Raw genomic sequence first — 25,848 nt, forward strand, 5'->3', positions numbered from 1 at the left:
AAGGAATGACTTTTATATTTCCACATCTGTCTCCCAAAATAGGAAAGAGCAGACAGCCAGACAGGAAAGACCTTGGGGTCTTTATACAGGGAATCTTGTCCCAACCTGTATCACAAATAAAATGTTTTGACTATTTTCCAAGCCAGTACTGGAGTGCTTTATAATTAGTATCTTGGCTAAAGTTCACTTGATGTGTTGCTGGGAGATAGTGACCAGCAGGTTAGGAATAATTGTCTGAAAGTTTTCAGTGCTTCGTTAAGAATACCATATTTGTAGAGCACTCATGCTAGTTTTACTGTTGAATTTCCTATGGATGAGACAGCCTTGGTGTGTTCCTTTAATGTTTATGCCATCTAGTTTTTTAGGCCAGCCCACAACTGAATCTATTCTTAAGCAAATATTTTTGCCTGGCAGTCTTGAAATAGCATGAAAAAAACCTCTCAGTTTTCAGGGAGGGACTTGAGTGTTGGTATTTCTGTCACTTATTACATGACCACTGTACATAAGCACGTGACAATTTATTACTTTGTTTTTTAATGAGAAGTGTTTCTCCCTATGGTGCTGTGTGTTGAGGAGAATGCCGTGGGGTTTTTGCAGAGGGCAGGTGGGCGAGTGACCCGGCTGGCGGCTGCGGGCCAGGCCCGAGCTCGGGGAGGGCGCGAGCAGGGCTTCTGTGGCTGTGGCACTAGCTCCACGCTCCTGCTGCACTGCAGGTTTTCCTCCGCATGTAACCTCAGGAGCTGAAAAAGAGTTAACGTAGAAGGAAGGAACGTTGGCCTACTACCTCATGATCAAGAAATGCATTTAATGAATATTATTAATTCTGCTGTAATGAAGACCTTTTTGCACAGCACGCAGTGATACTTCTGCATGGGTGCTTACAGCTATAAGCATTTTCAGAACAGTCATTTATAACTGTTGGGGTTTTTTTTTGACAGGGATAGTGTATCTTGTCACTTGCTAAGACATACTTTTTTTCCTCCTGCCACTCTAGTTCCAATTTTATCCTTTTATTTTTTTTTTTTCCAGATGTTTTGTTTTCCTTTCTTGATAGCTGCTAAAACTTCAGGTCTCTTATGCTACAATTTTTATCTGTAAATGACTGATATTCTTACTAAATAAGCATATCAAAACAGAGACTCATTTTGTTGGAAGGGACACTTGTGCTTTTCCAGCACACTCAGCACGCTTTGACAAGTCCAAAGGCAGAGAAGCTTCTCGATAAATGGTTAAAAATAGTCATGGACTCTATACTTCAGTTTTTGGCTTTCCCCCCCCATTTTGTATCATTTTTTTGAATGCTCAGGTCATTTATAAACAAGCTTTGGTCTTGGTCACTGTGGCTTGCGGAATGTCCTACCATCAAAGTTGTTAAGGGTGTAACTTTGATCTCAAGTTAATTACTTGCAGACATCCTGCAGACAACGGTCTCTTATCCTAAACAATGTTCCGCTTTATAAACGCAGGAGGAAGCTTTTTAAGTTCATTTTTAGTGAGGTGCACAGTATTTAGAAAAAGCGAGTGATGTTTAAATAGAAATTATCTGATGAATTTATATTTAGAAGAAACAGCTAATGGCAAAATTTGAGCTCATACTGCATAAAATCTCATAAAAGAAGTATGAATTGGCAAATTCAATAACGGATGGGTAAAAATAAAAGAGGCAGACACTTTGTATATAATAACAACTTTTGTAGGAAAAGTTGGGTTCAACTGGTACAGGTCATCCAAATACCTGTTTTAGCATTACTGTCTTCACAATTACTTAGTTTGAATGTCATATTTGGAGTTGAAAAGAATGCATAGAGCAAAAATTTTGGTTTAACTTTTGAAATTGGCAGGGAATTCTAATATTACAATAAGTAATAAGTATTGAAAAGGCTAAGGCAGGGGAGTTGGAACTCAATGATCTTCAAGGTCCCTTCCAACCTAAACCATTCTATGATTATAAAAATATAATGCATCAGTCACTGGTAGTTATGATGATTTAATAGTGAATATAATACTTATGTGAAAGTTAGGAAGCTTTTACAGTCTCAACTATGTTTTCTTTTTCTCTCCTTTCTTAGAGTACATGACAGCGAAGTACTTAAATACCAGTCATTTGATGAATTACAGTGTAACTCATGGTCTTAGTAATTTACTTGGTGATGATTCTACCTTTTGCTCAGTAATTAAATTTTCTTTTATGTAAATGTGTGAGACATTTACAAACAAAGATCCAGTACTCTGTGTGAGTGAGTCTTGACTTACTTTTTCTAGTTCCGTCTGATACATTAAAGTACCTACTCATCAAGTAAAAGTAGCTTTTCTTAGTGACTGGGACAACTGTTGTTTCAAAACATTTCTGGACTTGCCCTTCCCACCTCCTCCACCCCATACTGCTAAAGAAATATGGGATGTTACTAAAAAAACTCCGGAATTTATTTTTTTTAATAAGTTTATAGGTTCAGATACTGGACAGTAAGGCTGTCTCTGGATGGATTGTGGGTTTGACACAGAGCAAGGACATGGACTGGGAAGTGTGTGGTAGACATGGGACTACCTGCCATATTTTTCAGAGCTCCTGTTGTTTAACTGGTTCTGCTCATGTGGATGTTTGACAGGTAGTGGCAAGGATATAAGACTGTCTATAGTACACCAAACCTTCAGGCTCTCCTTTTTGTAAAATGAGAGCACGTACTCATACAGGTTATGTGTTGCCTTTGGAATACTTTCTTAAACAAATGGAAGGAAAAGTTTCTGGAGTCCTTGCCTGCTTTAGAGAGAATTTTCTTAGAAATTGGTATTCCATGAGATACTAATGTGAGACAAGTATAAGCTGATACCTTTGTACAAAAAAGATGCTTTTGGGCTGAATGTAACTTAAAAGGGAATATAGAATTCAAGGGTACTTTGGATCTGCAATTGTCTTATTGAATAGAGCATTTTTCATTGTTTAAGTATAAGATCCAGCTATTCTGTACAAGACCAAAAGTGTGGGTGAAAACACCTTATAAGCTGTTGAGGGTACCTTCGGGATTGGGAGAGATACTTTTCTTTGAAAGCACAGTTTAAAACTTATTTCTAAGCAGTCTTTAATTTCTTCTTCATGGCAAAACTTAATCATGTTCTTAACACACTGTGTTAAAATTGTGTGGATGGAATCTGTGTGAGGTTCTTCTGTGATACACCATCTATTTTAACCATAGGTTTCCTGCTGAAAGATCTTTTTTATAATTGCCTAGGAACACTCAATTTTGTAGAGTAGGCCAGGCATTACTACATCTTCCATATGTTGGTTTCACTTAAGAAAGCCTACACAACTGTGCTCCACCTACAGTGCTAACTTGATTTCTTTCTGTGCTCGAACTAGTATATCCTCTGCAAGATCTGAACTTTAGTCTCTTTTAAACTAATTAGTGTTTGTATTGCACTTTGAAAATGTAAAGGTTAATACAAATGCTAAATGTTGGTGATCTGTATTACACCCTGTGTAGATTGGATGGATGTAACAAGCACTTTCCAACTGTTTTCCACCTCTTTAAGTTTACTGCAGAAATCCTGTAGTCTTGTCATCCATTTGCCTGCTATTTGTGGTAATTATCATACAGCTTTATGAATCTAAGTTTTCCCAAACAAGTTATGATTGTATTAATGAAGACATTGTTTCCTTTCTCTTTAAGAATGTCAAGCTGTCAGCTGAAGTAGAACCATTTATTCCTCAGAAGAAGGGTCCAGAAACACTAATGATCCCAATGGCACTTCCTAACGACAGTGGAGGAATTAATGGCATGGAACCAACTCCCATCCCTAGCTACCTGATCACTTGCTATCCATTTGTACAGGAAAACCAATCTAATAGGTAATAAGCGGTTGTTGTCTTCATGAAAGATGATCTATTTTTAAATTAGTTTAAACTTTTGGTAGACTTGAGAGGAGTCAGTGACTGTTGGCTGTATATTCATTTTGTTTACTGTATTTAATCTTCTGACCTTTCATGGGTGAGGATGAAGTTTCTCTGTCCCCAACCTCTTTTTACTTATTTCTTTCCCTCTACTTTTCTCTATTCATATTCTTTGCTGCTTTTCTTTCCCTGGCTACAGAGGTCTGGTACAAATCCCTCAAAGTCACCTGCTGTGCTCTTGCATCTTCCAGGGCAGTCAAGAGGTCTGTGTCTGAATCTCTGGCGAAACAGTATGCAGCTGACACGTGTATTGAGTGTAGCTGTATCCACTTTTCTTTGTGTAACTAGTTATCATACATTGAGTTTAGGAACTCTTTATCCCAAATGTGGTGTTCACTGAATGCACAACTTCAACGTTGATAATTTTCTGTTGAAGTCATAAATAATTATTGCCATTTGATTTTGAAAGAAGTACCCAACGTATGTTTGGACAGCACTTTAGTGCTGCTGCACTTGAATAGGTAAGAACAAAAATAATTCTTTAGCAACTGCCTGCTGCAGATCTGTAGGATTATTCTGAATCTTTACTTTTCCTATTCCCTTTCTGTAATATTTGTGCCTCTGCATTTTCCATGTAGATGGTCTCCTTTTAGGGGTTTGAAGAGAGAGAGAATTGGGTTCATAGTTTCCAAGGGGGCCTTTGTAGTATGCTGTATCACAAATAAACACAGGAAGGAGTCTCCACGCTTGGTTTCAGTAGTAAGTTTGTAAATGCCTGTCTTCATATTTGCTTCTTAAGGCCTGCATTTACATAGGAATTTTGAACAAGGGTGAGTTGGCAACTTAATATACTGAAGCACTTGGCCCTGAACTAGCTAATGAATGTCACTGTTCCACATATCTGCTAGTTTACCTTGTGTAAGCTTAGACATCTTCTTGGGTGTTACGTGTTTTCTGAAACAATGAAATTGTAATGAGTCCCAAGTACTTGACAAAGGAAATGCCTACATTTTATTTCTAAGTTTAGTGTTAGAAATTTAATGAGTTTATACAAATGCCAAGATCAACAAAGATATTTATTTTGCACTTGAACGTAATTTGAGCTTGTGAATCATTTAATTGGCATCTCTAAGAAGCCCTAATAACTTAAGTTCAGTTATTAAAAGCTAGGAGCTCATGAGACAAATGAGTTGTGGTTATTTGGTTGTTTGTTGGGGTTTTTGTAAGGGAGTGGTAGAGGGGAAAAACTTACTGAGCAGTTGTCTTTCCTTTTGATTTTACAGACAGTTTCCATTATACAACAATGACATCAGATGGCAGCAACCCAACCCAAATCCTGCAGGACCGTACCTTGCTTATCCTATAATATCTGCACAACCACCGGTTTCTACAGAATATACATATTACCAGCTGATGCCAGCACCATGTGCTCAGGTCATGGGTTTCTATCATCCTGTCCCTACCCCCTATTCTGCACCCTTTCAAACAGCAAATGCTGTAAATACAGTTACTACAGAATGCACTGAGCGTCCCAACCCATCAGGCCAGACCTTTCCATTATCCAGTCAGCGGAGCAGAAGCAGTAACAGGGGACCAGTCATACAAAAAGTAAGTCTGTTTTTTAATAGGATAAGTAGAACTGTATAAAGAAAGTATCTTTGCACAGGAAGCATTCATCTCGTTTGAGCAAGAACAGGTATGTCAGTAGTATCAATGGAAGGAAAGATGGGCAGAAAAGGTGTTAATTGGGGAGCAGCAAAACTCTGTCTACAGAGACATTTTGTGGTGAAATACTGGGTGAGTTTATAAACCCTGCAAGTATAACATGGGAAACTCCCTTCTACTGCCTCTCTGCTGGTTTGGTCTGAGCTTTGAATTACTTCATTGGAGAACAAAGGAAGTATACCCATACTTTCTTTGCCTTTTTTTGATACTTCCACATCATAATGAACAGTTCATGCAGAAAATACTGCAAAGAAGTTAATAAATCAAATATTTTTATGAATATTTCCCTTAATCTCTTTGTCTTTAAACATGTCGCTTCTGTAGAGAGCATTAGAACTTTTAATTGCTTTATTTGATTACAACTATGAAGTTAAATCATATGATTTATGCGTACGTGTGGCTAATCTTTTAAAACAGCAACAGCAGTTACAGACGCACATAAAAAATAAACGTCCTCCAGTGAAAAATGTCGCCACTCAAAAGGAGACTAGTTCATCAGGTCCTGAGAACAGATCAAAGATTGTTTTGTTGGTTGATGCATCACAGCAAACAGGTAATTGCTTTCTTGTGTTCTGGGTATATAAAATAACTAGAACTACAAGTCAGTCACATTTTTTCCTAAAAGAAAATGGACTTCGCCACTGTCAAAAATAGATTCTTCTTGAAGGAGTTGATTATTATTAATAGTTGGACCCAGACATAATTTTTTAAAATTCAATGCTAGTTTTAATTTTATTAAAAGAAAATTGTTGTCATGTGCAAAGACTTTGCCTTTTTCTGTGTGTTTTTATGATGTGTAGGTTTTTCATGTCTCTTAACAAGTCCTGCACAAGTCATTATATTTTTGTGTCTTGCAGACTTCCCTTCAGATATAGCTAATAAATCGCTTTCTGAGAGTGCCTCTACAATGCTTTGGAAATCAAAAGGCAGGCGCAGAAGAGCTTCTCACCCTGCTGCAGAGTCCTCTAGTGAACAGGGTGCAAGTGAAGCAGACATTGACAGTGACAGTGGCTATTGTAGTCCTAAGCACGGCAATAACCAGGCTGCAGCCATGACTTCAAGAAATACAGATTCTTGTGCAATGAATGTAAGTAAACATAACTGAATGACTTGACTATATTTGGATCCTACAGACTAATAAAAATTACTAAAAAACCCTTTTTTTTCTTTTTTCCTTTTTTAGGTTGTAGAACCATCAGTGAATACACGTAAGCATTGTCTTAGCTGCTGAGCTGTTTAAAATTTGGCTGGGTTACTTCCGTATTTTTGCTTTACATTTTGCTAGGAACCATCTCTTGATCTATTTCCAGCATGCTATGCTAACTGATCAGATACTTCTGAAGATACGTCTTTACTGTCATTTCCACCACCTCCACCAAGACCCCCATTACTTGTTGAATGAACAAGTGTATAATTAGCTATCACTAATGATTTATCAACAGCTGCCTTTCTTTAAAGGATTAAAAAAGCCAGAGACTCCAATGGAAACATTCAGGCAAAGCTGTGCTTCTGTTGTATTTTATCCTCAAGCTTCCTTATCCTGTTGGACTGCAGTTCATACCTGGGTAGTAATAGAGCCAAAGAATTCTCATTCTGTATTTAAGAAGTACTCATACTTTTTTAGAAGCTTTAAAGAAGTACTGTGAATGGGAAGAAATGTTGTAGTCTGGTAGTAGTGGGTAACGCTAGTGGCTGTTATTTTGACTGGACTGAAATTGTTATGGTTATGAACCTGAGATTTCCTTTGTCTGAGTGCTTCCTGATGATCAGTTGTTGGCAATTTGAGTGTCGGTCATCTGACTCTTCCATGAAGGCAATTCTGTTAACTTCTAGAAATAGCTACAGAAGTTAATGTTGTCGGAGGAGAATTAGACTTTCAGATAACTTTTTGTATCAAAACTGTGTTCCTGGCTCTGGTGGCACATGTATCATTATGACATGTTCTGTCATACCAATTCATTTTTTCATAGATGGCACTTCTCTTTCAGCTGGTATAAGTTGGACTAATGTAAATTCCCAGGCAACTCAAAAAAAACCTTGGATTGAAAAAACTCAGACGTTTTCTAGAAGTGGAAGACAAGCTGAGCAAAGAAATAGTTCACAGGTATATTGTTGATGGTTCTAAATTTAAGTATTCTGTTCCTTGTAATGTATGAAAATAAGGAATTTGAAATGGATTATAAAATTAACATACAAAGAATAGTTAATGAAAACAGTGACTTCAAAGTGTAGAAACTCAACCTAAAAGTCCAGTTGCACATTTCTACCCTGTATGTTTTTTTCAGCTAGCGCTATATCTCAATACACACATATATATATTTTCATGTACTTGGCAATCTTCTGCCTATAGCCCAATCTTGATATGTACCTAACTAGGAAGTACATTACATATATACAGTAATGTGTGAAATGAAGACAGTGTGGGTGTAAAGTTAGTTTAGTTTTTGACATATTCATAGAAGAAAAAAAGCCTCAAACTCTCTGAAGAAAGATTCTGATGCAGTGGTGAACTAGAATCCTATGTTCTCGCTACTGTTGTATTTGAAATGTTCTCTTTTAAATTTACATACCATATTATTTAGCATTTTTATTAATATATTATTTCAAATTGTTTTATGCTGAAATTTGAAGAAGATGTTTCTGTGAAACTTTGCTTAAGTGGGACAGGATTTCTGTAATTAGTATGTGAGGAGAAGGTGGCCTTCCTAATTTTGATAGTCTAGTTTTATTGAGGGGGGTGGTGCAGAGGGGAACAGAGAGATGGCTGAAACACTACCTTTGCTTAAACATAGGTTTTGCTTGAATTGAGTTATTGCAGGCAAGAATAGCTGAGCTTGAAGTGGGAGCTTTATCATAGATGAGCCGGTATGTGCAGATATATGTGAGCTAGCTTGCCCTGTTTAGAGGTTGGTGGTTTTTTTTTTTTAGATGGAATTGTTAATTTGTCTTGCATTTTCCCATTTGGTATCTGTGGGTTTATTATATAAAGAAGCTTGTTGGTGCTCGTATCTGGCAGTGCAGCAGTTCTGAATCTTTTTATAACCTGTAGTCAAATCAAAGGCTTTTAGAAGCCACTATTTGTGGTTTATGGCATTGGGAGAGTAGGAAGAACCAGATTTCCTTTCATCCAGTCACAGTTTAGACTCTAAATCTGGCAGTTATTTTAGATATTTAAAACTCTTTGTGCCAGCTTTGTTTTTAAATGAGGTGTTCCCAGCCAAATTCACTGTACCTCAAGGCAGAATTGTCCTAGAAACTATTTTCCTTTGAAACTAAATTTGTACCAGGTCTGTAGGAAATTTTCTTGAGAAATACATTAGTATGAGATCCAGAATTTCAGATTCAAATCATGCTCTGCTTTCAGCCAACCATTCTTGCGCATGGGTTTCCACGAACATCATAAACAGAACAATGTTTATGCCATTATACTGAGGTCTCTGTCCTTAGAGAACTCTGCCTGTGCATTGTCATGTTGAAACACATGTTGAAAAGGCAGTAACTGCGCACAGAATAACTGTAGTGGGAGAAGGTTCTTTTGATTGATGATGGTTACAGATAGAACTCAGACATCAGTCCTGAGGAACTATAGTGTGACCAGCAACTCTTGTGATTTTCTTAGTGTTTGACCAAAGGACCCTATTTTCTAAATTAGAAGTATAGAGATGAATGTATAGATATACTGTATTTGGACTGAGGGAGGAGAAATAATCTGACACTATCTGTAGAATATGTTTGTGCAGGTTTAGAAAAAAAACACACCAAAAAAAGCAACACAAAAAAACCCCAAGAAAAAAAACAAAACAAAACATCCCCCCGCCCCAAACACCCAGCCCACCAAAGCACAGCTTATTAAATCTAATTCTGTAAAAACTGTGCCTTCTTAGTTGGTAATTAGCAGACATGAGAATGCCTTACATGTATGCACGCACATCTTGAAAAACTGAAATTGCAAAATGCCAATCACGTTCATTATTTTCAGTCTGGTTTCAGATGCAGGGACCACAGCACATCTTCAGAAAGAAGGCAGAACTTGCAGAAACGACATGAAAAACCTATAACTACAAGCCAGTCAAGTAGAACAGAGCAGAGTCCTGAACCTCTGTATTTTGAGGTAGAGTTGTATGAAAACTGTTTCTGCATTATAGTGACGGGAATAATGGTGTAGAATAAGTGATGTTCTCAACAGAGAGAAGTTGCAAAACATCTGACTCCAAGAGGTGGACAATATAGTCCACCAATTTAATTATTGTTTGATGCTTTCACTGTGTATGTTCAAAGCCTGTATTTGGTTGTTGTGGAAAGTGTAAGGATTTAGAGCTACCCGTGAGTGACAAATTAGATAAGCAAATTTCAAGTAACTCTCTCTGTTCACTTGCAAATAAAAATTACTATGTTCTCTGGTTTTACCCCCCTAATTGTAATTGGATTTCTTTAGTGTAAGGCATTAATAAAACCTTCTTTTTTTAAAAAAAAGAAGTTACTCAGATACATAAATGCTTTGTTAATTTGTTCATCACTTTCTATTTGTGTCACTTTCAAGCCCTTCCAGTTTATGTGGGACTTCAGGATTCAATTCATTCTTCTAGCTTCAACTGTTTCAGTTGATGCTTTTCATGTGACTTGGTTCCATACTCTGCATTCTAATTTTGTGTATTGTTTAGGATGAAGATGAATTTCCAGAGCTAAATAGTGACAATGGCAGCAGCAAAAGTAGTAACATCCAGCAAAAGATTTCACCCAAAGTAGTAAGTAATTATTTTGTTTTGCAAAGTACTTTTAAGTTGTTTTGAGACTACTTAATTTGTGTATTTTTTTATGAATCTTTGCTACAATACTTGTAATGCAGTAATTGTGATGTTCTTAGGGTTTTGCATTACCAGTTTTGAATGCTAAAGAAATGCCAATTAAAATAAGTGGCGCAGAGAATGCATCTTAAAGACTGTTGGATTTTTGTCTGCTAATGAGACTGTTAACAAGTGAAACTGTAACATACGACAGACACTTAGAATCTCTCATGTAAGTTGGAAGGGACCCATGAGGATCATCAAGTCCAACTCCCGACTTCTCCATCTCAGAGATGGTTTCTCATGAGTTTTCTGCTTTTTGAAGTTGCATGCTAAATTTTAGGTGAGCAGTAGATACAAAAGGATTTTTGAGTTTTGAAGACTGTCAAGTTTTCTTTGTATTAATACCTAAACTACATCCTGGTTATTCTTTCTGACTCAAAGGGCTTGCATTCAGACAGATGCCTCGATGCAGCTTTTCTTAAAACTGTTAAATCTGCAGATATGTAGTAATAGTGTAAATTTTTCAGAATAACTACACTTTGTTAGTTTACTTTAATTTCAGAATAAACTGCACCATTACCTGCTTTAAAGCTGTGGAAACAGATGTTGGAAAGATGCTCTTTTAATACCTGAATACTTAAATATTTGGATGCAGAACCATAGATTTAGAGTACTTAATCTATTTGGCTGCTTTCCAGGAAAGTGAAGTCCTACATTAAATCTTCACTGGGGGGGAAACAATCCCTTATTTAGCAGTCAGTCTGAAGAACCTTCTGAAGGCATAATTGGAGAAAATATAATAGTTTTCCCATACAAAAATGAAATATACGTAAGTTTCTAGTTTTATTAAATTACTGTGTTGACTAGCTGTACTTAATAATTGGGATGTCGTACTGCTGACCAAAGCAATTGTTCACTTGGTTTCTGGAGTGCCACATTTCCTATGGTCTTGAAAGGTCTTTAATTGTGGGGTTTTTTTGCATTTTGTTTAAAATCCTAGTTGGATGACTTACCAGAGAATTCTCCAATCAATATAGTCCAAACTCCAATTCCCATTACAACCTCTGTACCAAAGCGTGCAAAAAGTCAGAAGAAGAAGGCCTTGGCAGCAGCACTTGCAACAGCTCAAGAGTATTCAGAGATAAGCATGGAACAGAAAAAACTCCAGGTGTGTAGTCTACCCCCTGCCAGGTAGTTGGTAAAGAGGAGTATCAGTAGTTAGCCATTGCTCCTCTATTCTATAATAGCAAGAATCTCTTTGTAAAGAATGTTTTGCAGGAAATACTTCTTTGTATTTATCAGCTTATGATGTTCATATTCTAGGAGGCTTTATCAAAAGCAGCTGGAAAGAAGAGTAAGACCCCAGTTCAGTTAGATTTGGGTGACATGTTAGCAGCTCTTGAAAAGCAGCAGCAAGCAATGAAAGCTCGTCAGATCACCAACACCAGGCCTCTTTCATACACAGGTATTTCTAATCTGCTTAACTGTCGCTAAGTGCTTTTTGTGACAATATAAATGTGATCACTGTGAGCATCTTAAATGTGCTTTTATTTCTGTCAAGTTTTACTTTTGAATATAAACATAATAAAAACCTGGGAAGACTTTCTTAGAGTGTTTTTCAAAAAATTCACCTACGCTATCTTCCTCTGAACTGCAGTATGCAATGGTGAAAGTCCACATAGAACTGAGGACAAACTTCTCTTAAAAGACCTGCTATTCAAAGCTCAAGATTCATGTTTTGCGTAATTCAGTGCTAAAATGAAGATGTGAAAAGAACTGTATTAGGTGAAACCAAACATCTACAGATATTGCAGAATTCTCTTTGAAAGCAGCTTAGAGAGAGTACCTGTGATTATGACAGAGGGATTCCTCTACTGACCTCCTGGTTCAGGGCCTCCTGACCCAAGGCTTTCTCAAAACAAAGTTGTTCCTTAAGCTATCTATCACATGCTTTTGCTGTCCGTAAGGTCCAAAGGCAGTGAATTCTAACATTGCTACATGCTGTGTGGAGAAGCTCTTCCTTCTTCTGTGTTTTTTGGAGTAGGGGTCAGGGTTTTTTGTGCCCCACTCATAATTTCATTAGCTTTCATAGCCTTTGTATTACAGAGACACTGAGCAATCATTCCCTGCTTTCCTCCTCTATGATTCTTAGAGGTCTGTCATCTCTTTTCTGAAGAGTCCTACTCTATTTAGTTACTCCATTGTAGAAGCATGTCTTTTATGATAATCCATATCACTTTCTCTGTACCTTTTTGTAGTTCTACTGTATCTTTTTGAAAATAAGGCAGATCAGACATGCACTGAATATTAAGTTATAGTTCCATTGGGAATGTATGCTATGGCTTAATTATGGTTTTTTGTTCTCTATTTCTTTATCAACAAGTAATATTAAATAAGCTTTTTTTAATGCTTGCTGCTGAATACAGAATTGACGTTTTCGTAGTTATCTATTAAAACCCATGAATCTCATTCTTGCGCAGTAGTACGTAGCCTAGAGTCCATCGTTATGCACATAGTTACCATTTTCCTTCCTGTGTGTTGCTTCATTTACCTGCTTTGAGTTTCAGCTGTGTTCAAACATTAGTTCAAGTTGGCAAGGTTATATCAAACAGAGCTTAGCAAAGAACAGTTGGCATTTCCATTGGAGACTACATTTGTTTTATTCCCTTTCTTACAGAAGGTACACTTAACTACATGCTGCACTCTCTCATTTGTTTCGTCCTGTCAACTACTCAAGTCTCTGACAACTGAAAATCAATGTTTGGATAAATATTTGCAACTTATCTTACTATTATCATCTTATTAATAAAGTTGCATGTAGTCACTTGAGAGATCCCTTACCAGTATTAAAGTAATTCCTTTCCTGGAATCCATAGCTTTCTAAAACATGAGGCTAAGTCAAAGAAAGCTAAAAACCATCTGGAAGCAACAATATCTGATGATGTAACTTTCCTGTCGTTATGAACTCCTTTTTTCCAAGGAAGGAAAACGTACTTTGAGAACTCATCAGTGGAAATTCTGAAAGCAGTGTTGAAATAAAGCTGACATGTCTCTTAGTGAAACTAATACCTTTCTTGTATTTAGTTGGCAGTGCTGCTCCCTTTCATACCAAAGAATCTGCCAACAGAAAGTCCTTTACAAAGGGACAGCCATCTATGGGTTGCCTTAATCCTTTGGACTCAACTGCCCCAAAAGTGAAAAGAGGAAAAGAGAGAGAGATTGCAAAGCTGAAACGCCCTACAGCACTTAAAAAGGTAAACGTATCAACCCTGGAGTGTCTGGGTCCACACTCATATTTCAAAAATAAAAATTGATATTTTCTTAGTCAAGAACCAGTGACCATGAGCATAATAGGGTAAGGGAGTCATGAGCTTCTGCCTCTAGTTCCTAGTCCACTGATGCCCTGTCCTTTGGATCTAGGCATGTAACACTAACTTTTCTACTCCCATAATTAGTTGAGGGTGATGCAAATCTATCTCAATACAGACTGCAAGTATTTGATTAACTTTGAGCGTTAGAACATATGGGAAAACTTGCATAGTTTTTCCATGTTGTTGAATCCTAGTTTGTAGTGCAATGTAGTATGCTAACCTTAAATTTTACTGCTCTTTTTTTAGAGATGGGTATAGAACTTGAAGTGAAAACATGAATTTTAGTTGAGTAAATTTAGAAATAATTGGTTGTGTATATATAAAGATACATACCCACATAAAGTGGGTATGTACACAGGGAATACAGTATGTATGGAAATCAGAAGGTAAAATACAAAAAACCTAGTCCAAAAAAGGAAGTGTGAAAGTCTTTTTTTTGTGTAAAAAAAAAAAAAAAAAAGTTATTCATGATCTACTCCAGTTGGAGAAATTCACAGATGCATGTTCAGAAAAGCTTCTGAATTATGTCAAGGCCTTTATGTTATTATTTACCATAGTAATACAAATATATCCATGGCTACTTATCTTTGCACTTTCCTTTATATAAAAGAAAGGATTCTATCTGTTGTTGTGGTGCTTCACAAAGATGACTTGTGTTCTTGCATAAGGTGTTTTTCACAGGGGTGGGGATGAGGAATTGTTAGTGAGTGAGTGTTATGTATCAGAAGCTGTGAAAGTACTTAATGCTTAAATTATTGAAAGCATTATTTATGTAGAAGTACAATAGTATTGAGTATACCATCTGTAAAACGCTGGAATGAAATACTGTTTGTGATCAAAGAGGAAACTGAAATGATTTTAGGGTTTTCTATCCTGGTATGAGTAGGAAGGTTCAAAACAACTTGGTCAACTTTTTGTGTTTTGTTCAGTCAAATTGATGTTCTTCTTTACAGGTATTGCTATAATTTTCAGATGGTAATAGCTGTTGGGTTTGTTCCTAGATTATTTTGAAAGAGAGAGAAGAGAAGAAAGGCCGTTTATCAGCTGACCTTAGCCTTCTGGGGTCTGACGAACAGAAAGATGTTCATATAAACTTGACTGCTGATCAGTCTCAGGAGCTGGCCTCTCAAGAAGGTTGGTCTCTATCTTTCTAGTTGTCCCATCCCCCCCACCTTGTACTAATCTGCTTATTTTAATATATTTGTCTTTCTCTTTTGATACAACGCAATTTGTTGATGTTATCTTTTAACTTTTTTTAACATTATGAAACATTAGAAATTAGAGCCCTCTTTTTTTAAAAATGTCTTGTTTGTGCCTCAGTTGTGGAAGGCTCGGTGCAGTATGCCTTCTAAGTACATAGTTTCCGTACAGCCTTTTAATTCACTTCTCTTGAGTGTATGTTCCCAAACCATGGCAGAGTTGATAGCATTTTTCATAAGCAGACAAAATGTGACCTGTTGTCAGCCATGCCATGTTGATCACGATGGTTTTTAATGATGAGTATACTGAAAATTTTCCAGATAATAGAAGTTGTAAACTGTAAATAAGGTTTTCCAGTTTGAACATTCTTGTCAGTCAGCTGCACTGTTAATTTAACAGCAACAGCTCCGAGCAACCGGGAAACTCCAAAGAATTTTCAGTCTCTTTGATATGTTTTGGTGGGGAAAGGGAAGAGGTGTCTTATCAGGATTCCAGATGTACTGCTTCAGAATTTTCCTTCTGAACTACCTCCCTGACTTCACCTGACTGAAGAGAAGTGTGAAAATCTTAAATATCCTAGGAATAAGTTAGTTAAATATTATATATAAAAATAGTAAAGAATTATTGGAAGAGGTTGTCGCATTTAGGCAGGTTTTCCCTTTCGTTCTGTCCACTTCCCAAACTGAGCTTTGGATGTTTTTTAATGAATATTCAAATATTGCTTATTTACCCAACCCATGCTGAGTGTTGGGTATGTGCTTGTTTTGTTCCTGTCCCTCCAGGGAAGAATACTGTTTAGTGTTTTTGGAATGTAATTTGGAAAAAGGAAGGGAGAGATAAGCAAGAAGTGTGATGCTGTTTCTTTTACGTGAAAATGTCTTTGCATTTTATAACGTTTCAAAATTGTCTTTCAGAAACTGGACTGAGTATGCCTAGCGATACTTCACTTTCACCAGCAAGTCAAAATTCTCCATACTGCATGACCCCAGTGTCACAAGGTTCACCTGCTAGTTCTGGAATAGGCAGTCCAATGGCATCTTCTGCAATAACCAAAATTCACAGCAAGAGATTCAGAGAGTAAGAGTTTTGCATTGCTAATATAAATTCAAGGCTTTCAATTCCATCAGCCTCATCTTTTAAGTGTGGATAGGTTTAGTAGACTTAGGAGGAGCTAAACAAACGTAAGCTACCCTTTCATCAATAGAAGTTTCTGCAAGTATTATTCCTTTTTGGTATAGATGGATTGCTCTGTGTGTGTACATACACAAATGTGTATATACGTTGTGCATGTACACACATGCACTTTGGATTTTCTTTGGTTGCTGCAACAAATAAGCTAGGTGGAAGTCTTTTCTAAAAAATTTTTTTTTAAAGTAGGGCTGCGTACACTTTGGAAAAGGAGGAATACTTATGAATGCTGAAAATACTTTAATAGTCACTTTTAATACATTGCTGCATTTATTAATGTATCTTTATAGAGTACCAAACTATGGAAAAGAATAGTTGCTTGTGGCACCTATTGGAGTATTTTATTTTTTTTTAAATATTCTTTTTGACCAACTTCTTGAGGTAAGGGATGTTACTGGAAATATAAAAGCTTTCAGGGTGTATTTTTAACTTACAGTATACAGTTCTGATTTCTAAATCCTTTTAATAACTCTAGCGGTTCTGAGGAAGTAAAATTATTTTTATTTGGTAAAAGAGGCTCAGTAAAATAGTATTGATAATGTGCTATGCTAATATGTGATGTTTTTTGAATTGACAGATACTGTAACCAAGTTCTAAGCAAAGAAATAGATGAGTGTGTGACTCTCTTACTGCAAGAGCTTGTCAGCTTCCAGGAACGAATTTATCAAAAGGATCCCATGAGAGCTAAAGCAAGGAGAAGACTTGTTATGGGGTTGCGTGAGGTTACTAAGCATATGAAACTAAACAAGATCAAGTGTGTAATCATATCTCCCAACTGCGAAAAAATTCAATCAAAAGGTATAAATGATAAAACAAGTTATATACTTAACTGTTTACCATTTTCTTGTGCTGATTAGAAGTGCTGATTTGCAAGAGTAGAAGCATTTTTTAGTTACTATGCATGATACAACATTTCCAGAATCAATTGTACAATTGCCACTCCACATTCATTCTCTTCTACTCCTGGAAGAAACTAGTTCATTGACGGGTGAATAGCTTAAAGAAAAATAGATATTATAATATATAAAATGGACTTCAATTTTATTCCATCCAGTCTTTGATACACCCAGAGTCCCGAGCTCTGGGTGTTCTTAAGGAGGATTCCTTACCAGAAGTATGAATGTCTTACTCAGCTAACCAGTGCATTTTGCCACAACGAGAAATGTAAACAGAGGCGTCCTGAGATACGCAAAGAGCAAAGCTCTGCTCAGGATAAGAGCTGTGAAAAATTCTGGTTTAGTGTGAGTGCAGGACTAGTAGAGAATATGAAATATTGCCTTCATCAGTGCTCATTCACTATACTTAAAATGTGTAGCTTGTTATCCTGTAGAACTAGTAGCTGGTGATTGTGTGTATTGAAGTTGTACTGACTAATTACAGTTAAAATGGGATAGAGAGTTGTATCTTGCCATATTACGACTTTAACTGACTAGATATCTATTTAAAATTGCTTTCTTCAAGGTGGGCTAGATGAGGCTCTATATAATGTAATCGCCATGGCACGGGAACAAGAAATTCCTTTTGTGTTTGCTCTTGGACGTAAAGCTCTTGGCCGTTGTGTGAACAAGCTGGTTCCTGTTAGTGTAGTCGGGATCTTCAACTACTCGGGTGCTGAGGTGAGGAATTCCATTCACGTAAACGTCTGGAGTAAACAGCCTTGTAGTTAAGAACTGATTGTAGTTAATCCTTGTAGCTAACAATTGATTTAGCATGGAGAGCGTACCTAACTGATGTACGTTGATAATGGCCCTGATCTGATCTATATTAGGGTGTGTTTTTCTTTGAAATTCATTATTTGCAAAACTGAGAGATTATGTTAACACTTTGGTCACAACGTATCTGTAGCTTTCAAATAGACTTAAATGACATCTGAAATTCTCTGGAAGGCTTAAGATTGTAAGGAAAACAGTATCTTTAAGTACATCTCAAAGTTGTGTAAACATGGAGTGTTTTTATTTTGATTTGAGAGAACCAATTTTTGGTTAAAGTAAAGGTGTTTGGTGTGAATAAGCTTAAGGCTCACTATGTGGTATAGCCTTGACTAAAAGGAGTAATTGAAAGTGAAAATTGCTATTAAGAACTACTGATTATAAAAACTGCCTTTGCACTTAGGACCTATTTAATAAGCTGGTATCGCTGACCGAAGAGGCCAGAAAAGCCTACAGAGATATGGTTGCTGCAATGGAACAGGAACAGGCAGAAGAAGCCTTGAAGAATGTCAAGAAGGCGCCCCATCATATGGGTCATTCTCGTAACCCATCTGCAGCAAGTGCTATCTCATTCTGTAGTGTTATTTCTGAACCCATATCTGAAGTGAATGAGAAAGAATATGGTAAGTGTGTTAAAACTTACTTTTGTAACTTGAAGCTGGTATTTTCTGAATGCTGCTTATAGCAAAATGTAGCTAAAAATATAGTATCTCTTCGTCATTTACAGTATTTCATAATTTTCAGGAGTCAGAGAAAATTGGTTAGTCTTCAGGTAGTTTTGTAAGTAACTTTTCCACCCCGAACTATATAAAAGGTAATAAATTTGATTTCTAATCCTCAAAAGTGTTACAGTTACCTAACTCATGTCAGTGGAGGTAGCTTGTCCAGTTTTATTGAACTGGTACCAAACACAGAACTGATTATATGATTGAGGAGGAACTAATGACAGAGGCTAGGAACTAAATTATTGAGGTCTCTGAAGATGGGACATGTAGCTTAGATTTGGAAACCTGAGATGGCAATGAATGACTATAGCGTGAGCAAAAGGCAAATTTGTTTATCCAGTTGCTTAAGCCCAGGTGACAGAGAGGATGAAAGGGAGAGTGCTTGTTTGAAGTCAAAAGACTTCTTTCTTTTTTTTAAGTCTTACAGTGAACTAAAAAGAACACTGTCTTGTTTTTAGTTAATTCTTTTGTGGTATCTCAAGCTTATTTCATTTGTTAAACATGTTTGGTGGTTGTTGTGGTTTTTTCTTTTTTTAAATCCTTAAACAGATGACTTACTACTGTGGCAATTTTCTGTTTTTACTTTATACTTGAGAGTAATCTCTTTGACTACACTCACTGTAACATTTGGTGCTTCCACAGTTTATACAGGAGACAAAGTGCACAAACTTTCAACTTTGTAATGTCTGGCTTAAGATACTGCAAAGACCCAAAGTTATTCACAGCTCTTTCTGTTGTCTCTCCTGTTCCCTTCTTCCCCCTTTTTCTAACTGAAATTTTTCTAGCAAGCATAAAGTAATATTAAAATGATTAGCTCCTATTGCTACTTAAACAAATCTGGGATGTTCAGGAGACTTATTTTTCTATAGAAAGAATTAATGTTTCCTACTTAAACTTCTTTTGAAACTTGTAGAAACAAACTGGAGAAATATGGTGGAAACATCTGATGGGTTAGAAACCTCTGAAAATGAGAGAGAAACCTCATGTAAGACTGTGGTACCAGAAAAAGCTGGTAATGGTCAAATTGAAAAAGCCACTCTTAATAAACAACCACCTCTGGCTACAACTGGCGCTACCTCAGCAACAAATCATGGAAAATCTGCACCAGGTGACAAAGATGAGGTGAAACCAGATGACAATCTGGAATGGGCCTCACAGCAGAGTACAGAAACAGGATCACTGGATGGCAGCTGCCGAGATCTTTTGAATTCTTCCATGACCAGTACCACCAGTACTCTTGTACCAGGAATGCTAGAAGAGGAGGAGGAGGAGGAGGAAGATGATGATGAGGATTATGCCCATGAACCAATTTCAGTAGAGGTTCAGCTTAATAGCAGAATTGAATCTTGGGTTTCGGAGACCCAGAGAACTATGGAGACTCTTCAGCTTGGGAAGACCCTTAGTGGTGCTGAAGAAGACAACGCAGAACAAAGCGAAGAGGAGGAAATAGAGACTTCTGAGCAGGCTGATCCAGTCACTGATGGCGAGGAATGGACAACTGATAAGCATCCAAGTAACACTCAACATAAACCCACCATCTGCAGTTCTTTGAATAAGGAACATGCGGATTCCATCTATATGCCGTAAACGTAAGCAGGAACTCAGGAACTTTTTAGAAATTACATTAAAACTAACTGTTGTAAAGGTTGCAGCCATTATTTCTTATGCTTCATCTCAACATTTTGCACTGTTAAACATTTGTGTATCTGATTCACAACAATATTTTTGTAGCTGTCTGTTACTTGTTTGATTTAAAAACTAGCTTAGCTTTTAATCAGTATCTATTTCCCAAAATAGAAACTGTGGAAAACTTGTCAGTAAGTATTCATTTGATCTTTTGTAAAAGGAAGCATCTTGCAACTGACCAGTTTTAAGCAAAATTCTTCTAAGATGTGACTATTTTGCTCATTTTTCAAACAGATAACCTACATTAAGACTGACAAATTACCAACACTTTACATTGATGTTATGCCAGGCATGTCAGTGTATTTGGCTGTGATTTTCTAGTTCTGTCTAGAAATAAAAGTAAAATTTTCGTTCTCTTTAAAGAAAAGCTAGAAACCCCATTTGCGGTCCTAATGGAAACTAAATAGCAGAGAAATCTGTGTGATTCTTATGCTAAGATAGATGCAGCTTTTTAGTTGGTCCTGGTGAATGCATCGTTAAAAAGCTGCTGATAGTTGAGATAGTTACAATAAGCTATAACAATTTTGATTCCAGAAAAAACTTGAAACCAGAGGCATATAATTAATGCTTTGGGGTTTTTTACAAGGTGGAAATTTTGCATTTAAAAAAAAAGTGAAAGAAAACAAAACTTCCCTATGCTCTTGACAGTTGCTGTCTGCCAAACCACACTAAGTGAATCATTAACTATAATCCCTATCCAGGGCTTTTAGTAAAATGATGACTTCCTCTTTCTTCTGTCACTTACCTCAGGAATGCTGGTTTGCATATTGTAATCTATATAACATTGCAAAAAAGCAAGAATAATCCTTTAACAACAAGTGTGAATGATATGGTGGCTTAATGTATCTACGTGTTCATCTGCATGCTTTGATCCTGGCCATCCTCCTGTTGAGTTCAGGAGGTATCTTAACAATTGTTACTCAAAATGTGACCTCTTTTTGTCTGTTCTCACAGTTATAGCAGCTTTAGGAGTTGACCTGTAGAATAGAAAAGGAAGTAGTTATTCCAGGAAAGCAGGAAGTGCCCTGTAGTATGGGGAGGTATTTCAGTGGTTCAGAGGTAAAAGGAACAAAAATCCGCCCTCCCCAAAACATCCATGTTGCTAGAGAATTGTTCCATTCTGAATATTGAAACAAAGTCCATTAACTGATGATGAATTCATTTGAGATTGAGGAATGGAGTATGCGTCTAAACCTTGCGCATAAGGAGTCTGTTTTGCATCTCTGCCTTACATTGGCAAGGGATGTACTGAAACTGCCAGCAGCAGGAGCTTCACTACAGGAGTAGCCAAAGAGTAACTCACACAAATAATGCTTTTATAGCAAATGTATATTTCTTTTAATTCCACTTCATTTTCGTGATCACTTGCATCGAAATGCATAAAAAGTCCTCTGGGTAGGCTGAAAAACACAAGAAATGGATAGCTTAGTTAAGTATTTAGCCCACACTTATTAATATGGGACCAACGCTTATAGTACTAGTGATGCTGGCATTTTAAGTTGCACTGGGAAAATGGAAGACTCCAGGTTTAGAAATCATCTACCCCTGGGTGTTTTTTGGATGCTAATGAGAATAATAGAAACTGTGTGTATAATGTAAATAATGTAGGTATAGGCATAGCAAATGCTATGTAGATAAGCAGTATAGAGAGCTGCTAGGACAACTGGCTCTTCTGTCACGTTCTTAGTTCCTTAATGTAATCTTCCTAGATGTTAGAACAGGCGTTTTATAGGAAAACAAAGACTAAGGAATGATGCCTCCTGAATGTTAAACCTTTTACCATACGTACGGCAGGTTTCTACTGTCTGTATGTCTTGAAAGAGTTTTTGCTTTAGGAAATGATAGGTGTTTGAACTGCTGACAAGCAAAACTTGCCCTTGGATGTGTAAGCACGTCTCACGCCAGCTGAGATCAGTGTATACACTGAGGGCAAAGCTTCACCAGAACAACAACAACAAAAAAAGGTGTTTGTAACTTTTCCTTTTGCTTTTTCAGTGCCAGTGATTCAAATAACTTTTGATCTTGAAGTATTATCATCAAAGGCGCATCTTTTTATATGTCTTTTCTGAACTTGGACTGTCATTTTAAAATTTTCTGACATTTATATCAAAGAAGTCTTGTAATATTCAGCCCACTATTTAACTGCAGTTTTGCTACAGGTTTAATAGAGTTCTTGAAGGTGATATAGCACTTCTAATATCTCTCAATTTGCCAGCAAATAAGGAACTAGTCTCTTTTTAAAATGTGGCAGATCACCCCCAGAGGAGCAAACTGAAACTGAGTAAAGGAAACGGGGTTTAGTGCTTCCTTTTTGATTAGCTGGGAATGAGCAATAACTGTGAGAATGAAATTGCAATTCCTTTGGGAGTGATCCATTTGCCTCTAAAATTAGGAAAGTTCCTTGTCACTTGGAGCACTTGAGGAGAGTATCTCACTGTGGTAACTTTGATTCTATTATCGTCAGAACTTAAAAGGAAAGCGTACATGTGTTTTACAGTACCATGGGTTTTTTTAAAAGTAGCTGAATTTCTATTTCGGTATAAAAGTTTGCAGTTTGTTATACAGGTTGTTACTGTCCCCAGGAAAAGATGTTTCTGTAGTTATAGGTGTATAGATATTTTTGTTGTGAATATGATTATTCGGAAAACAAATCTACTTTTCTTAAGACATTCTTTATAGAAATGATTTCACCACTTAATTTATCTGGTAAAATCAAAAATAATGTATCTGTGGTAGGGGTAGGGATCTTTAAAACTGATAGAGGTGGCTATGTATACAACTTATTTATATAAATACTTTAAATGTCTGTCAAAATAATAATAAATATGAATTACAAATATGTTAAAGGAAAAAAATGTTGAAGAACTTTTGTCCTTAGTTGGACCAAGTGAAAATGTCTGAGTAAGGTTAAGGACCTGATCCTGCTAACGCACGCGTAAGAGCATTAGTTCCACTGGTTTATATTGGCAGCCTATTTATCGGCTTAAGTTGTGTGCCGGTAGTTGTAGGATTGGAGCGAGACAGTGCCGGAGGGTATTGACCTGTGTTTTAAAAATTCAGTCTAGAAGATGTTCAGTAATGCACTTGTTGGTGTTCTTCTGGTAAAGATAAGAAGTGTCTTTATGCTCATTTGGGTGGGTGGGAGCTTACACAGTGTGATTCTGTCCGGTTCTTTAACACAAGCTTAAATTTTAATAATGTTACTTTAAATACATATGTAAAAAAGTATTATTGTTTGAAAAGCTGCTGTTTGCTGAAACTGTCATTAAGTATTTCCTGTGAAGTTGTGCCAACTAATGGAACTATTGAGTTGATTTCAATGTTAGCCATTTAAAAACTAGACATGATGATTTGTTAGCGAAACAAAAACCAGCAGAAGCAAGCCATAGAAACAAGGAACGGGGGTTTTCTACCCACCCTGCCACACACAAGGAAGCGTGAGAATGTCTAACCCGAAACTTCCACACCAATGAATGGTAACACTGAAAGTAGAAACCCAGTTGGCACAGCCCACCTTCTCAATGTTCATAAATAGTTCATATATTTTACTTTTCAATAGATTCTAATAAGGAAAGCTGTTTAATCTTTAATGTCTTAAAAACTATAGTAATATTTAGGTTAAAGCAGTAGAAAAATCATTATGAAATACAATATGAAGGGTTTTGTTCCATTTCTCTTTTGCTGTATGAAGGATAATTGTTCTGTCTGCCGTACTTTTTGGAGTAATAACAGCTTTTTTGCACTATGTAAATACTAGTGGGGATTCTTCCATAACTAATAAAAATGATTGTAGAAATTTACGGCTTTATTGCAGTGATACATTTGTTCACAATTACTTTATCCTGAGTTTGTTTGCAAATGCTGCCCTGGCACTACAGGAGACGGAAAAGGTCTGTGTCACAGCGTACTTGGCCACAGGGTGGAGAAGCCACCTGGCCTCTGGCTGGTGGTACCCTGTCCCGGTGTCTGTGACAAGCCAGCGCAGGGAGCTGAGCCCCTCTGCTCACCTAGACTGAGTGGTCACTGGCAGAGAGGCTGAAGAGGAAAAACAGAATAGCTGAGGGTTTTTCACGTTATGGAGTCCAGGTCCCTGTTGTCACACACCATCTCAATAATGACCAGAAAAATATTAAATAGAAAAAAAACTGTCATTCTTCAGAGACCATGGGACTGAACTAGGTCCAGAATGTTGAGTTAGAAATAACATTTACTTAAGAGCAAATGAGTAAGGATAACAACAGGCACTTCAAAAAAACTAGGATTTCTTGCCTGCTTCTAATGTATGAGAATTTAAGTTCACCTGCCTTTATTGTTGTACTGGTGCATGAAGTCACCTTTGGAAAATAACACGAAGTTCTCAGCATGTTGTCCCCTGTTCTCCAGTGACTCACTGGTAACTGCTCACGCTTCCGTGGCTCTAGTAAGAGTGTCATTAACTGGTTTTGCAACTCCCACGTGTGAGAATATTTGTAGCAATTCAAAAAGGATACAGCTTCATCCTGTAATTTTGAATTTTCTATTTATGTGCCTTAACTTCATGCTCCAATTCCACTACTGCAGTTGTCTTCTGTTGAAAGTGCTTCTGTTATAAACCTCACTTTGTAGGTGCTATCACTTGCTGTCAAAATTACTCCTCACATCTGGGTTTGCCTGCGTCTTCTCAACCTGATAGGAATTTTGGAAAGTACAAAAAAGTAAGTGGCACAGTATGACTTGTGCTATGGAAGTGAAAAGAAAATTAATTATCCCAAAGCCTTACAAACTGGATTTTCTTCTCCATTTCTTCACCATTTAACAAACACTAACCATTTTGTAGCTCCCTTGAGGAAAGTTCCTTGCCTCTATTGAGAATTTTTTTTAACTAACACCATGGGCAGCACTTGGTGTTTTGTATTGCTGTGCACACAGGAGAAGAACTACAAGAAAAAAATATTCCTCCTGCCGTTGCTGCACTGACATTCCTACAGGCAGCACTAGCACCGCCTGTGCCCCAAAAGCAATTGGAGCTCTCGGGTACCAGGTTTGTACCGATGGGGCTGGGAGTTTATGAATCTGCCTGTCCGTAATGTGCAGAAAGAGCCCAGTCAGGCAAATGGCACCACTTATGTGACAAAGATTGCTCTTTGGATTTGCTTTCAGATTTTTAGGATCACTGTCTATAGAAGTCAGTTGTGTGTGTGTGTGGGGGTTAAATAGATTTAAAAAAAAAAAAAGTAAATTTTTCAATATTGCTTAAAAAAACCTGCAAAGAATAAACCCCTACAACAAACCCTAAAGGAGATGATGCAACTGAAGCCTGTTTATGTTTTGGGGTCTTTTATGAGTTAGCAAACAGCACAAAATGCAACGAAACTGGAGCTGGAACTTACTTTTTGGCACCAGCTACAGGCTGCTGGTACACTCGCTGGTAGCTGTTAAATTAGTTTTCCACTGAGGCTGGGCCAGCGCGCTCTGGTGTGGCGGATGTGTGTGGGTGTCCATCTGGACGCTATCTAAAACGCCCAGCTATCTCTCACAGCGTTGTCTTCCAGGGATAGTACTTTAATGAGTAAAGAGAAATTTAAAAATCAT

At 37.1% G+C, this 25,848-nt stretch overlaps 1 protein-coding gene across 1 annotated transcript; it reads left to right on the forward strand.

Moving 5' to 3' along the window:
* The first annotated feature begins 3,668 nt into the window (after positions 1–3,668).
* On the forward strand, positions 3,669–20,210 carry SECISBP2L (SECIS binding protein 2-like). The gene is made up of 17 exons (XM_009886138.1): positions 3,669–3,844; positions 5,170–5,494; positions 6,029–6,164; positions 6,469–6,698; positions 6,795–6,819; positions 7,582–7,715; positions 9,591–9,722; positions 10,273–10,356; positions 11,399–11,566; positions 11,722–11,863; positions 13,483–13,652; positions 14,771–14,903; positions 15,884–16,046; positions 16,735–16,955; positions 17,619–17,773; positions 18,270–18,489; positions 19,505–20,210. The coding sequence occupies exons 1-17, from the start codon at positions 3,729–3,731 to the stop codon at positions 20,176–20,178; spliced, it is 3,228 nt and encodes a 1,075-aa protein (XP_009884440.1). The 5' UTR covers positions 3,669–3,728; the 3' UTR covers positions 20,179–20,210.
* Positions 20,211–25,848: the final 5,638 nt, after the last annotated feature.

This window comes from Charadrius vociferus, unplaced genomic scaffold (assembly GCF_000708025.1).
Source record: "Charadrius vociferus isolate BGI_N301 unplaced genomic scaffold, ASM70802v2 scaffold365, whole genome shotgun sequence".
Taxonomy (NCBI): Eukaryota; Metazoa; Chordata; class Aves; order Charadriiformes; family Charadriidae; genus Charadrius; species Charadrius vociferus.

What these genes read in the sequence shown, in the direction of transcription:
- SECISBP2L (XM_009886138.1), top strand. Translation starts at nt 3,729, where the DNA reads ATGATCCCAATGGCACTTCCTAACGACAGTGGAGGAATTAATGGCATG. An exon ending in CGAAAAAATTCAATCAAAAG is followed by an intron (nt 16,956 to 17,618) that starts GTATAAATGATA and finishes GCTTTCTTCAAG; the next exon opens with GTGGGCTAGATGAGGCTCTA. An exon ending in AGTGAATGAGAAAGAATATG is followed by an intron (nt 18,490 to 19,504) that starts GTAAGTGTGTTA and finishes TGAAACTTGTAG; the next exon opens with AAACAAACTGGAGAAATATG.